The following is a 16,140-nucleotide window of genomic DNA, read 5'->3' as shown; positions in this document are numbered from 1 at the left end:
TCTGGCTGTGATGCCTCCTTACACCCGACCTGGCACGGTTTTCTGGCTGTGATGCCTCCTTACACCTGACCTGGCGCGGTTTTCTGGCTGTGATGCCTCCTTACACCTGACCTGGCGCGGTTTTCTGGCTGTGATGCCTCCTTACACCTGACCTGGCACGGTTTTCTGGCTGTGATGCCTCCTTACACCTGACCGGGAGCTGACATCGCAGATTGTCAAAAGTTTTTAAGAGTTAGAAAAGTAGGAGGGAGTTGTGTTTAGTTGTGTGCTGTTCTGGCAACCACTGCTCTCCTCCCCGAGGCCGGGCCTTGTGGTCAGTGGCAGCGTGCCTGTTGCTCAGGAGACAGCCGGCGGACAACTACCCATGTCAACTGTATACAACAGTCACAGACTACTCTCCCCATCATTTCTCACAAGGAGCATCAGGCACCGTTATGTGAACCTCAATTTAGCAAAAATCATTCTCTCTATCTCACTTAGTAATTTAGTAATTTATAGGTCTGGGTATCGGAGACCGCTCTCTGGAGTATGATCCAAAATAACAAAGCTCACAGGAGACGTCACCAAAATTACCTAAGGGCCAGAAAGACAGTTCTGAAAAATCCCTAAGAAGCTTATGTGTCAGTTAATAGGATTTCAGTGGAGAGATGGAAAGAGAGAGATAGAGACAGACAGAGAGAGGGAGACAGAGACAGAGAAAGAGAGACAGAGACAGACAGAGAGAGATAGAGACAGACAGACAGGGAGAGGCAGAAAGAGAGACAGGGAAACAGAGAGAGTCAGAGAGAGACAGACAGAGAGAGACAGAGAGAGACAAAGAGAGAGAGACAGAGACAGAGAAACAGAGAGAGACAGAAAGAGAGAGACAGGTAGAGACAGACAGAGACAGAGAGAGACAGAGACAGAGAGAGACAGAGACAGAGAGAAACAGACAGAGACAGAAACAGAGACAGAGAGAGAGACAGAGAGACAGGGAGAGAGAAAGAGAGAGACAGACGAGAATGAGATGGATAGAGAGACAGACAGACAGAGAGACAGACAGAGATAGAGACAAAGATGGATAGAGAGAGATAGACAAAGAAACAGAGTGAGACAGAGAGAGATAGACAGAATGAGAGACAGACAGAGACACACACACAAAGAGAGACACACAGAGAGATAGAGATAGAGGCAGACAGGGAGAGAGACAGATAAAGAGAGACAGACAGAGACAGACAGAATGAGAGACACAGAGAGATAGACAGAGACAAAGAGAGAGACATAGAGAAAGAGAAACAAAGAGAAACAGAGATAAAGACAGACAGAGAGAGACAGAGAAACAGACAGAGAGAGAGAGAGACAGACGAGACAGAGATGGATAGCGAGACAGACAGACAAAGATAGAGACAGAGATGATTAGAGAGAGATAGACAGAATGAGAGACAGAAAGAGACAGAGACAGAGGCAGACAGGGAGAGAGAGACAGACAGAGATAGAGACAGATACAGAGAGACAGACAGAGATAGAGACAGATACAGAGAGACAGACAGAGAGAGACATAGAGAAAGAGAAACAAAGAGAGAGTAGAGAGAGGGAGAGTGGTAGAGAGACACTCAGTTACTATCCCGGGCAATTCCGGGAATTACAGCTAATATAATGGATAAGTACAACCCATGGATCACGGATATGGAGATACAACCTGGAGAGCCAGGGAGGATATTCGCAGCAGCACATGTGCAATATTGTTAGCTCGGTATTTGGTTTAACACATGTTGCTGAAACATGTACTTACACAGCTATAAATAGTGGCCGGGCAGAGGTGGGGAGGGGACGCTGCCGCTAACATTTGCCTGACTTCAAAGTATCTGCATTTTGGCTTAAAGAGCCCTGTGTAGCGGGAATATCAGATTCTCTATGTCTATCCCACTTAAAGGGGACCTCTCACCTCTCTTGGCATATCTGCCTTAATAAATACTTGTATTCCCCGTGGAATACACTTTACATTGTGCAGATCCTCCATTATTTCACCCACAAATTAAAGGGCAACTGTACTTTCAAGTTACTTTTCAGAATAAGTTGTCTTCCTTCTTTGTGAGTAGGAACGCTATTTCTGGCCATTATATGGCTTGTGTTTTGCATTTTTACCAGTTTTCCATCAACTTGCAATTGGCTGAGAGCTTCCAGGATGAGACTAGCGGCTGTGATATCTCCCATATGCAGCTCAGCACACAGAGGGGGAGTCCTGCCCATTAATCCTTAGTAAGGACAAAAGACATTGTGAAACGGAGGTTTTTACTAACATCACCGACTGTGATGCTGGCGTTGTGATCTGTTCAGACTACAGATTCTGACACTCTGCCTGATAATTTCTCTGGTGTCTGTGATCAGCACAGGCAGATTCGAGTGTCAACCAACAGATTGGTAATTCATAGGCAGGCTAGCAAAATTTAATCTCTGTTGGTCTGCTTGTTATTCTCCTTTGATCACATGTTGTGGGGGAGCCAATCACATCTGCTCCCCTCCTATATAAACTAGCGAGATCCTTTCTTCTATGCAAGCTATAGTTTATCTAAACTGGTCTGGTGTGGTGTTGTGATCCAGACTAACTGGTGGTTGTAGTACTTGTTGCTGTGCGCGGTTGTGGTGTTAACCCTTATTGTTGTTTTGTTGACACCTTCCTGCTCTTGCTTTTCTCCTGAGTTTCTCATTGTTTGTTTCTGTGAGTGTGCAGAGTTTTGTTTTTTCCCTGTCTCTATTTATCTATGTTTTCATCTCACTCCTGCCCCTTCCTTCCCTGGTGGGAGGGGGGGGGGATCAGATTAGTTCTGGTCAGGAGTATAGCCAGGCATGAGACTCAAGCATTCTCACCATTAGGGGTAACCCTGAGGTTAGGGATAGCCTAGGGTCCCCTATCATGAGGGACAGCATAGGAGCCTCTGTCCCTCACTATCGTACAGTCACACTGTGACAGACAGAAGCAGCACTGAGCTGTGTATATGTGAATCCAAATCTGGGGTGAGGTAAGAGACTTGTTAGAAAGCTCAGCACAATCTTTCTGTGCTTCTTTCTACTCCTAAGTCCTCCAAAATAATGGACACATAATAATCCGGTCTGACCTGATCGAGTCTACTAATATATCTCAGCTTTATCCATTTGCGGTATTATGGATTACCACATCCGATGCTTCTGCAATCATCATAGCTGTATTATAAAACCACAAAACCTGCCAATTCAATAGAATTTCACTTTCATTTTTTATGTTTCTGCTCTTACCATCTATATTGGTTGGAGAACATATTGTGGTATCGCTGTGAATAGGCAGAAGCCAAGGGTCGATTATGGCACAGACAGATAGTCATAAAAATGGAGCAGGGGAGAGAATAATGATCTTACCTGCCATTTCTGTAGATTCGGGGCTCAAGGTAACCTCTGTCTATGAAGGAAAAAGAGAAATTAATTATTACACAAAACATTATACTATATTGTCCTAATATTCCTAAAAATGACCAAAATCAAATAAAAATGTAAATAATTGTACATAAAAACCCAACAAACACTTGTGTCCTCCTAACAATCTACATTACCAGTGTATTGTCCTCGGAAATAAAGCATTTCCTCCCCAGCGCTTTGGGCTATGGGCAGCAGGTCTCTGGAGGCCATATCGTCATCCGCCTCCTGATATTTTGGCTAACCCTTGTAGTATCATATACTGTATATATGGGTACATGCACTGGCGGACACAGACGGAAGACGGCCCCTGTGCAACAACAGTAATTGGGGCCTTTGCAGCTCAAGAGCTCACCGTAATGCACAATTAGGGATGGAAATGGGCCCCCAAACCTCTTGGGCCCTTGTGCAGCTGCACAGGTTGCACCGATGATATGTCTGCCCCTGGTACATGACAGCGATCACTTGGATCCCATCACTGTACTGTCTATTTTTCACGAACCCTTTGATAGGAAAACCTCAAGAAACTTCCATCAGCTTTTGTGTCCAGGTGACGCAGAGTCAAGAGATGACAACAGTCAAGACCCGGACCGACCACAGCCAGGAGCAGCGGCCATACAAAACTAGGTGATGCAGGGTCAAGGGAGGACAACAGGTAAGACCCGGACCGACCACAGCCAGGAGCAGCGGCCATACAAAACTAGGTGACGCAGGGTCCAGAGAGGACAACAGGCAAGACCTGGACCGACCACAGCCAAGAGCAGTGGCCGTACAAAATTAGGAGACGCAGGGTCAAGAGAGGACAACAGGCAAGACCCGGACCGACCACAGCCAGGAGCAGCGGCAGTAAAAAACTAGGTGATGCAGGCTCAAGAGAGGACAACAGGCAAGACCCGGACCGAGCACAGCCAGGAGCAGCGGCAGTAAAAAACTAGGTGACGCAGGCTCAAGAGAGGACAACAAGCAAGACCCAGACTGACCACAGTCAGCAGCAATGGCCATACAAAACTAGGTGACGCAGGGTCAAAAAAGGACAACAGGCAAGACACGGACCAACCGCAGCCAAGAGTAGCGGCTGTACAAAACTAGGTGACGCAGAGTTAAGAGAGGACAACAGGCAAGACCCGGACCGACCACAGCCAGCAGCAGCGGCCGTACAAAACTAGGTGATGCAGGGTCAAGAGAGGACAACAGGCAAGACCCGGACCGACCACAGTCAGCAGCAGTGGCCGTACAAAACTAGGTGATGCAGGGTCAAAAGAGGACAACAGGCAAGACCCGGACCAACCGCAGCCAAGAGTAGCGGCCGTACAAAACTAGGTGACGCAGGGTAAAGAGAGACAACAGGCGAGATGCGGACCGACCACAGCCAGGAGCAACGGCTGTACAAAACTAGGTGACGCAGGGTCAAGCGAAGACAACAGGCAAGACCCGGACCGGCCACAGCCAGGAACAGCGACCGTACAAAATTAGGTGACGCAGGGTCAAGAGAGAACAACAGGCGAGACTCGGACCGACCACAGCCAGGAGCAGTGGCCGTACAAAACTAGGGACTCTAAGGACAGGTTCACACTAGCGTATGTAAAATAGTCAGTTAATCATCCCCCAAAAAAGTTATGTTTTTTACATGTGTGAGTTTTTTATGTCTGTGTGCCATCTGTATGATCGTTGGCATAAAGTTATTACGTGAACAAATTAATAATAAATGTTACATAAGTTTCCTATCTAAGGCCCTGTGCGCATGCTGTTTTTTTGGAAGCGTTTTTCTGCCAGAAGGTACGTTTTTTCCTGAAGGCACAAAACTGCAGCGTGCGCACATAGCCTTAATAACTGTAAAGGATCATTAAAAAACAACAGGTATGGTAACCCGGATGTAATCCATTTTTTGTGCACCTATTGACATATAATGAGCGAATTTGGTCTAGAATGCTGATCACAGTAGCGGAAGCTGTGATTTTTACATGCAGACCACCAATCTGTGTGTACAAACATTCATATGAACTAGTACATTGATGTCCTTGTAATACCCATTCTGCAAACAGACAGCTAATAAATGTATGATACGTTCATCTGAACAAACCCTTAGGTCCCCTTCACACTTCATTGATTCTGGTACGTATGTGACAGTTTTTATACGTATCAGAATCACAGACATACGTAGACCCATTATAATCAATGGATCTGTGCACATATCAGTGATTTTTCACTGACCATGCGGCGTACACGCGTGTCCGTGATTTCCGCACGGAGACGTGTCAGTTTTTCTCTGGCATCACTGATTTCACATAGAACACACAGTGGTATGTTCCGTCAAACACGTACCAGAAAAACACGTACATTAAAAATAAAAAAATTTTTAAACTCAGCCATCTCCAGCGACGCTGTCTCCGGCTGCTGCTCTCTCCTGCTTCCAGGCCGGCTAATTATGCTCATGAATATGCAGTTATGCACTGCACAGTCGACCCAGAAGTAGCTGCAGAGGGGAGACAGCGGCGGCCGGACATAGGAGAGCTGCAGATTCAGCACCACGGACAGCAGGAGCAGGGACAGGTGAGTTTGGAATACCTGATCTCCATGTGCTATCACGAATCACGGATAGCACATGGAGAACACACGTGTGCCGTGAAATCACAAACGTCTGAGTTTTTCACTGACGTGTGAAAGAGGCCCAAGAGGGAGATGGAAGAAAATGGCCGTAGTCACTATGTTGTCTTTGGCTCCACAGGTTGTTCAAATGAGGTTTTTTTTGTTTTGTTGGGGGGGGGGTGAATTAAGAACATCCGCTCCAAAATTTTAATACCGCTTTTAAAAATTCTTCCTATTCATTGCTATGGGAAATTCACTATGCTGGTCCTAATAGGTGTTTTTTTAGTGGGTTGTTTGAAGGTGGGGAAAAAGTACGGCACTTCTTTGAAGCAGATCTTGGCACAATCAAAATATTACAAAAAAAACCCAAAACACACACACACTTCTACAACTCATGAAAAGAAGAACATCCAAAACCTTCCCCCGAAAAATAGAGCTTGAAAACCTCTAGTGAGAGCCACAGTGCTTATGCAGTAACCAGACCCTCTCGTCAGTGATAAATTATTGTGGCAGCAATCAGATTTTTTTGTCTTAACTTCCTTATATATATTTTTTAGTTTTCTTTCCAATACCTGTTCAGTAATACAGAATATTGGTTAGCGCACCACTACTTAAGCCCCAAAGTTATGGCTGTCTGCTTCAGACCAGCCCCCCTGGCATTCAGTATTAGAGGTGGAGGGGGAGAAAAGAGGGGAGTAGAGGGGAGGGGAGGGGAAAGAAAAGGGGAGAGGGGAGGGGAAGAGACGGGGAGGAGAGGGAAGGGGAAGGAGAGGGAAGGAGGGAGAGGGGAGAAGGGAGGAGAAGGGGTGGAGGTAATAAGTGGAGGAACGGGAGGGAAGGGGAGTAAAGTGGAGAGGAGAAGCGAGGAAGGGGGAGGTAAGGGGAGAGGAGGGACAGGGAGGTGGGAAGGGGAGAGGAGGAGGAAAAGGATGGGAAGAGGAGGGTTGGTAAGGAGGGAAGGGGAGAAGAGGAGGGAATAGAAGTGGGAGGGAAGGGGAGAATAGGAGAGGGAAGGGGAGGGAAGGGAAGAGGAGGAGGGAAGGGATGGGGAGAGGAAGGGGAAGGAGGAGGAGGGAAGAGATGTGGAGAGGAGGGGAGTAAGGAGGAAGAGGGAAGGGGAGAAGAGGAGGGAAAGGTAGAGGGGAGAGGAGGGGGAAGGGGAGCAGATGAGAGGGGAGAAGGGGAGGAGAGGGAAGGGGAAAGGAGGGGGGAAGCAGGCGGGAAGGGATGAGGAGAGGAGGGGGAAGGAGGAGGAGAGAAGGGAAGAGCAGGAGGGAAGGGGGAGGGAAGAGGGGAGGAGGGGGGAAGAAAGGGGAGAGGGGGAAAGGGGGGAGGGAAGGGAGTAGTAGGAGGAGGGAGGGAAGGGGAGAGGAGAGAAGGAGGGCTGGTCTTCTGTTCAGGATTCCAGTATGTCACCCAATATTAGAGAACTGCTTATCCCATAAAGTAATGAGTAGGTGCCATGGACTCCTGTTGGCTTTTCTGGCAGTACAAGTCTACAATGCGGCTCTTCGGCAGATTGCGGTGACTCCTACACAGGAGCCGGGATCATCCTGATCTTTTCGTTCCAAAACAACAGCCCACATGTTGCATTTTTGCTGCTTTTTCCATATATTTTATGTAATTTTTCCTGCCAAGAGACACATTTTTAGTGCTGAATTTTGGGTGTAAACACTAAAGCGTCTCCTCCCTTCTACGCACCCGCAAAACAAACAAAATCCATCTGTAGGCCCACACAATGCAACTAGAGTTCATATATGGCACCCTTTCCATGGGCATGTCTCAGCTATAGGATTTTATATGCTTGGCCCCATCTGCTCCATAAATATGAACACCGGATGATACAAAAGCATTTAGTACAGCACTAAACAATGACACCTTTGTTTTATGGAGAATTCCCCCCACACCCCCACAGTCGCTGCAGGCACTAAATGCAAAATCTGCAGGCCGATGAGCACAACTGAAATCCCATGTAAATGTAATAATTCCTACATATATTACAAAGCAGATCCAATACTAAAATGCCTATAATTATATATTGATACCATAGGAGAGCTGAATATATAGGTGTACACGTTACCTATAGAAACAACTGTTGACCTTGACGTTGCAGAGGTCGCCTCCTCAGCCGACAAGTGAGCGCTGCCGGGGTGGTGGGGTGCCGGGGCTCAGCAGCATCTCAGCCTTTTACAATACATGCGATAAACACCATTCGGAAGGACAGGGAGCTGCAGAAGAGCGGAGGCTGAGAGCAAGAAGCAGAATGACGCAGGCGGTGATGGATTCAGAGGAGTTAACTATTGGGCTTCCAGGCTGAAAACAAAGCACCTGCCAAGCTTCATCTGCGTCCCATCACCAGGTAGTGACTTACCTGATCCCACACCTTAATACGGGAGACACCGACGAAAATGGATAAATACTGGATATATTTCTGGAAACATATTGTGAAACTTCCCCATCCTGTTTTCTAATTTCCGGAAATTAATTGTACTTGTAAATCACATTTCTCCTGTATAAAAAAATCCCTTGCCGCCGCAGCCAATTTTTAATTTTGCCTTTTAGTTTATTTCCTCTCCTTCTTCCAAGAATCAGAACAGTTTTATTTTTCCATCGACACACCCATATGAGAGCTTTGTGTTTGTGGGATGAGTTACAGCTTTAAATGACACCATTCATTTCACCATAAAATGTAAAAAAAAAATTAAATCTGGTTCACAGCACAATTCTGCAAACATTTTTTTAGGGGGGGGTTGTTTTTACGGTATCAAGTGTGTAATAAAAATGAACTAGCAACATGATTTTTCATTTCAGTACAATTACACTTAACTTGTGTATACAGTATATATTTTTTGGTTATTGGGCTCTCCCCAGCCTAAAAATAGCAGCCCACAGCCACCCCAGAATTGGCACATCCATTAGATGCTCCAATCCTGGTGCTTATCTAACTCATTCCGATTGCTCTAGAGCAGGGTTCCCCAACTCCAGTCCTCAAGGCCCACCAACAGTGCATGTTTTCAGGATTTCCTTAGCATTGCACTGCTGTTGGAACCAGCACCTGGGCAGGTAATTACATTAACACCTGTGCAATACTAAGGCAATCCCAAAAACCTGCACTGTTGGTGGGCCTTGAGGACTGGAGTTGGGGACCTCTGCTCTAGAGTACTGGCAATCGGGGTAATATAAGGGGGGTTAATGACAGCTGTGATTTTTCAAAATCCCTGGGGAGGGATCTCTGAGCCCCCCTCACATTATTAATTGTGTAAGGAAAAAGAAACAAACATAACACATAGAAAAATCCTTTTTTTTTTTAAAAAAAATATACCTTCTTTCTCTAATTTATTAACCCACAAAAATACTACTGCAGATCTGACGTAATCCACAGACACAACGTCACACGACAATCCCGGCTTTGCTACATCCTGATTTTGTAGTGAAAACATGACCGATCACTGTGGCAGGGACACACTGACGGAGCCGCAGCCGTGAAAGCGGTGATGTCAGTGAATTCACCTGAGGTCACAGTTCACTGGTCCCATAGTATTCCAGCTGTGATCTCAGGTGAACTCAATGAACTTAGTGAACTCACCTCATGTGAACTCAATGCCAGATTACCGACATAGGCTATGTGCGCACCTTGAATTTTTCTTCCAGGAGATGTAGATTTGGTGCATAAATTTGTTGCAGAAATCTGCACTGTATCTGCATCTCCTGGCAGAAAAATGCACCAAAAAACGTGATGTGGTTTTGATGCGTTTGCCTGCCAGGAGATGCAAATACAGTGCAAAAATTTGTTGCACGAAATCTGCATGTTCTGGCAGAAAAACACGTCAAAACCTCATTTCATTTTTTTTTTGCAAGTTTTTCTGACAGGAGATGTAGAATTGGTGCAGATTTCTGCAACAAATTTGCATCTCCTGGAAGAAAACGCATCAGAACCGCATTGCGTTTTTGGTGCGTTTTTCTGCCAAGAGATACAGATTTTGTGTAAGAAAATACTCAATGTGCACAAATAACTTAAGCCAGTAATCCGGCATTAAGTTCATTGAGTTCACCTCACTTGAGGTCATAGAATTCACCTCAGGTGAGTTCACTGACTTCACCTGAGGGACAGGTGGAGTACAGTGGGAACAGCCAGCTGTGACCTCTGGTGAACTCACCAACTTCATTGCTCTCACAGCTGCAGCTCTGTTAGTGTGTCCTTGACGCCGCAGTTCTCAGTCACGTTTTCTAATATGACCGCACACTGCGACCTCAGATGTAGCAGAGCCTGGATCGACATGGGACATTGTACTGTCCATTACATCGGACCTGTGGTGGTATTTTGGGGGTTAATAAATTGGAGAAAGAGGGTGTTTTTTTAATAAAGGATTTTTGTCTGTGTTTTGTGTTTTCTTTCTTTTTACTTACACGATTAGTAATGGGGGGTGCTCATAGACCCCTCCCCAATAATAACCTCGGGCTTGAAGACAGCTGTAATTTTTTGACACATCACAGCTGTAATTAACCACTTATATTACCCAGATTGCCACCGCTTCAAGTAAATTGGGATATCAGGATGAGCTGGTTAAAGCTCCAGGATTGGCACATCTAATGGATGCACCAATTCTGGGGTGACTGTGGCTTGCTATTTTTAGGCTGGGGAGGGCTCAATAACTATAGGCCTCCCGAGCCTGAGAATACCAGCTCCCAGCTGTCCGCTTTATCTTGGCCAAGTATTAATTGGGGGGGACCCTACACTGTTTTTTAAAATTATTTAAATAATTTAAAAAAGCTGCATGGGGTCCCTTATATTTTGATACACAGTGAAGATAATGCACATAGATGGGTGCTGCAGCCTGAGGCTGTCTGCTTTATCTGTGCTAGGTATCAAAATATGAGGACCTTGCAACATTTTCTCCAATTATTTATATTTACAGTCCACTTCAGTGACCCAGACAGCTAGTTTGAGGGCGACCAATCACAGACGCTGTCGCAGAGGGTGGGCGGGGCAAGCAGTGCATCTTCATAAGGTTTAATGAGCAGACCTGGAAGCAGTGTGACAGCCACGTGGAAACTCGGTTAAGTATAATTGTCCTACTTTAATCCTAGTTTTGCTCCCTTTTGCAGCCCCCTAGCTCTTACTAACACCATTCTACAGTACACAAGTTTGGGTTCTTATATGGGGTTCAGGGTCCAGGCTCAAATTCGAGGTCAAGTCCGGACTTTTTTTTTTATTTAAGCCCACCCGGACGTGCCAAACCCGAACATCTGCGAATTCGCCCAACTCTACTCGCGTCTTTTTCAAACGGATCCTGCTCCGTAAGCCGCCAAAGAATGCCAACTAAGCGCTCAAAAGAATAAACATATATATTTCTATTCAAAAACAACTTACTGTTCAATCTTTTTAACGTCTTCTAAAGGCTTGAAGTTTCTAAAGACGCCAAACGGTGACTATTTTTCAGGCTGAAACACGCTACGCTCTATAATAGATGTCCATGGGAAAGCTCAAACGTTGCCCGGAAGACGAACTGTCCCCTATTTTAGCGCTTTGCCAGCGTTTTTGCATTGTTGAAAAACGCCAATAAAAAGACGCCATAAAATAATGGAAAAAAAGCTAAAAAAAAAAAATTGTTGATCAAAAATGTTAAAAAATTGCTCAAGGAGCAATCAAAAAAATGCTAAAAAGGACACTTTAGTAATAAAAAAATTCTGACGTTTCCTGAAATGTCTTTCTTTATGAGAAACTGTTGGTTTGCCTGCCTGAAAAAGACGATTCTGTAAACGGCGGCCATTTTTTTTAAAGCTTTTGTAGCGTCTTTATGGTAATTTTTTTGCGCCGGCGTTTTTGTTTAATCTTGTACTGTATAAACGAGTGATCTGCTTCCAAGAGAGGTCACTTCTTATAACCAAATTGCATTGTTGGAAACATAAAAAAGGTTAAAAAGCTCCAAAGACTGAACGTACTGTATGTACAAGACGTCGTTTATACACTGCAGAGTATACGCGTCTATTTTTTATTTTTTTTTCAAGCAAATGCCGCTAACAAACAAACAAACCCCCCCAAAAAAAACCCACCATATCTGGACCATGAAAACACAAACCCAACTATGCAGACAAACAAAAAAAAAAACAATAGAAAAACAACACAAAAGGCAACAGATTTATTGCTGGTAATAGTAATTTTCTACTTCCGAGCTGCAAAAACACATACAAAAATAACAAAAACTAATAAGCGCTATGTCCAAAGTACTAAAGCATATATAGCTGCATACATGTACGACTTTTTTTGTATCCCTAGGACTAACCTACGCAGTCAAATCTAATGTTTCGGACCATTATAATCCTATTTTCCTATAATACTGTCCATTACTGCTGAATATAAAAGCATCTGCTGCTGGTAATGTGACATAACTTTTACCTTCCCGTGCTCCTGGCTTGTTTCTCTCCCGCCTGCGTTGCTGTGAGCGGCTTCTGTTAATGCTACCAGGCGCTAATGCTTTTTCTATCTATATTTAATGAGCTGAAAGAATAAACCTAATTTGTGCTGTCACAACAGCCCTTCACTGCCGCTCTTCATTTCCAGTGATCATTCCCTGAAGCTCAGTGTACAGAGCGTTATCTGTACCATATACAGCATAATTCTGAATTAGAGCATGTCATACTTAGTTTATCCACAAGGGGCAGCAGCTCACATTGTTGAAAAAAAAAGAAAAATTAAAAAAAAAATAAAATAAATAAAAATAAAATATAAAAATATATTTTATATATTTATATATATATATATATATATATATATATATATATATATATATATAAAAAATATATATATATATTTTTATATATATATATATTTTTATTTATTTATTTATTTTTTTAATTATTATTTTTTTTTTAAAGGGAATGTATCCTTATAAGCGTTGGTCCCAAGATAGTAAGTTATCCAAAAGAAAGGGACTAAATTACTGCCCACTGGGACTCCCAATCTGGCTCATTCAGAGCTACGTTTTAGGCCTGCAACACACATCTGTGCCGCCGGTACATGTTTGGGATTTTTTGTCACGTACCGGCGGCACGAACACACTAGCACCAATGTTACCCTATGGTAACAGGCACACACACGTTACAGCACACGGAATTTGTGTCCGTGTGGTTTGTACGTGTGTGCGTTTTTTAACACGGATGACATGTCCGCGTTTCACCGGCATCACGCAGACACGGACCCGCTAAAGTCAATGGGTCCGTGTCTGCACGTACGTGACACGGACGTGTGTTTTCCATACGGTCCGTGTGTTGTTTTTTTTTGTAAAAATGGTGAAACAGCTCAAGACACACGGACTGCACACGGACATGACACGTACGTATCTCACACATACACGGACATTCAACACGCACGCACGGCAAGCATACGCCATCACACTGCTGTCACACGTACCGGAGAAACGGGACATCCAAAACGGAACACGGACCCGAAAAACGGACCACAAGACACGCACGTACGTGCAGACACAGACCCATTGACTTTAGCGGGCCCGTGTCTGCGTGATGCCGGTGAAACGCGGACATGTCATCTGTGTTAAAAAACACACACACGTACAAACCACACGGACACACGTTCCGTGTGGCTTTACGTGTGTGTGCCTGTTACCATAGGGTAACATTGGTGCACGTGTGTTCGTGCCGCCGGTACGTGTCAAAAATTCCAAACACGTACCGGCGGCACGGATGTGTGTTGCAGACCTAAAACCTACTTTTTTGAATATGTATACTGAGAAAATTTTCAATAAAGAAAATGTTTATAAAAAAAAATGTATTACAACGCAGAGACCAATTCTCCAATACCAGCCACCGACCAATCAGAGGCTAGCAGCTGACGTCAGGCTGCCCATCATGGGCGGCATATGATGTCACTGCCATGCGCCGTCGCGGCTGTAGAAGAGGTCGCTGTTTGCTGAGAGAATAAGGACAGGTGAAAAGCATCATTTTTTTAATCATATACTTATTTATTTTATGTGTATATGAAGAGCAGCAGAATGGAGGATGTTACTACAAGATGGTGACCAGGATGGGTTTCATTAGTACAAGATAAGAACCAGAATGGGGGTCATTACAAGATAGGGACCAGGATGGGGGACATTACTACAAGATAGGGAACCGGATGGAAGGCGTTTCTGCAAGATGGGGACCAGGATGGGGGTGATTGTTACAAGATAAGCACCAGGATGGGGACATTACTACAAGATGGGGACCATAATGGAGATCATTACTACAAAATAGGGATTACGATAAATTACGTTACTACAATAAAGGGAACAGGATGAGGGATGTTACTGCAAGATGGGACCAGGATGGGGACGTTACTATGAGATAGGGAGCAAGATGGGGACATTACTACAAGATGGGGCCCAGGATGAGGGTCATTATGACATGACAGGGACAAGGATGGGGTCATTACAAGATAGGGACAAGATGGGGGTCATTACAAGATAGGGACCAGATGAGGGTCATTACTACAAGATAGGGATCAGGATGAAGGATGTTACTACAAGATGGGGAACAAGATAGGGACATTACTACAAGATGGGACCAGGATGGGGAACATTACTACAAGATGGGAAAAGGGTGAGGGACGTTACTACAAGATGGGACCAGGATGGGGAGAATGAGAGGGAATCGGATCACTCGGTGAGGAGAAGATGGAGAACAAAATTTCTCCATCTTCTCCATTCTATGAGTTGGAAATCTCACTGCACCCAGATGTCATCCAAGTGCAGTCCAATCATTTCCACTCACAGTTGCTGAGTGAGATCCAAATATTGGATCAAACGTGCTGCGATTTTTTTTTTCCCTCGGTCCGAGAAAAAAATCTGACGTGGGCGGCTAACGTTGATCTGAGTGTAATCCGATGTTTTCACTGATCCTGCTGAGACACAAAATACGGTGCGAGCGAGACATTAGTCTGTAGTAAAAGTGAGTGCTGTGCTTGACAGACCCATGGAAAATAAATGGAGCGACGGTCGAGCAGGCACACTGTTGTTCCATATTCACAGGGATAAAAGTGCCCACCTCTGCTGATCGGGACCCCTCGTGGATAAGTGATAACTTCTTTTACCTGGAGAACCCCTTTAAGTTTTTAAGCTGGTGATCAGAGTGATCTTAGACTTAGAAAGACGGGTTAACATGAAGTTTATATTCACGAAAATCCCATTTAAAAGACAATTGCAGTTATTAGTGTATCCCTATCGATCCAGAGTAAAATGTACGGAACAATATCTGAATGCCCCAAACTGATGGATGAATTCAAGTCTTCACCAAAACTAACTTACATTTTGTCCTTTGTGTTTTTCAGTTTCTGCGATTTTCTGATATATATATATATATATATATATATATATATATATATATATATATATATATATATATATATATATATATATATATATGTATATATACAGTACAGACCAAAAGTTTGGACATACCTTCTCATCTCTAGAACAACTGTTAAGAGGAGACTTTGTGCAGCAGCCTTCATGGTAAAATAGCTGCTAGGAAACCACTGCTAAGGACAGGCAACAAGCAGAAGAGACTTGTTTGGGCTAAAGAACACAAGGAATGGACATTAGGCCAGTGGAAATCTGTGCTTTGGTCTGATGAGTCCAAATTTGAGATCTTTGGATCCAACCACCGTGTCTTTTTGTAGAAAAGGTGAACGGATGGACTCTACATGGCTGGTTCCCACCGTGAAGCATGGAGGAGGAGGTGTGATGGTGTGATCAAAATTAAAGGCATACAGAACCAGCATGGCTACCACAGCATCTTGTAGCAGCGTGCTATCCCATCCGGTTTGCGTTTAGTTGGACCATCATTTTATTTTTCAACAGAACAATGACCCCAAACACACTTCCAGGCTGTGTAAGGGCTATTTGACTAAGAAGGAGAGTGATGGGGTGCTACGCCAGATGACCTGGCCTCCACAGTCACCAGACCTGAACCCAATCCAGATGGTTTGGGGTGAACTGGACCGCAGAGTGAAGGCAAAAGCTCCACCAAGTGCTAAGCATCTCTGGGAACTCCTTCAAGACTGTTGGAAAACCATTTCCGGTGACTACCTCTTGAAGCTCATCAAGAGAATGCCAAGAGTGTGCAAAGCAG

At 44.5% G+C, this 16,140-nt stretch overlaps 1 protein-coding gene across 5 annotated transcripts in view; it reads right to left on the bottom strand.

The window, feature by feature from the left end:
• The window catches only part of AK1 (adenylate kinase 1), a 122,972-nt gene that overhangs the window by 23,241 nt on the left and 83,591 nt on the right, over positions 1-16,140 (bottom strand). For 3 of the 5 annotated variants that reach the window (XM_075324302.1, XM_075324301.1, XM_075324297.1), the window contains one exon: positions 3,373-3,412. In XM_075324302.1, the coding sequence (XP_075180417.1) occupies positions 3,373-3,412 (40 nt within the window). Of the gene's footprint in view, positions 1-3,372; positions 3,413-8,092; positions 8,242-16,140 lie in introns of those variants that run through there. The other 2 variants (XM_075324298.1, XM_075324299.1) reach the window with 2 other exon arrangements.

This window comes from Anomaloglossus baeobatrachus, chromosome 9 (genome assembly GCF_048569485.1).
Source record: "Anomaloglossus baeobatrachus isolate aAnoBae1 chromosome 9, aAnoBae1.hap1, whole genome shotgun sequence".
NCBI lineage: Eukaryota > Metazoa > Chordata > Amphibia > Anura > Aromobatidae > Anomaloglossus > Anomaloglossus baeobatrachus.
Note: the sequence above shows the minus strand (reverse complement) of the source record. Positions and strands in the feature narration are given on the sequence as shown.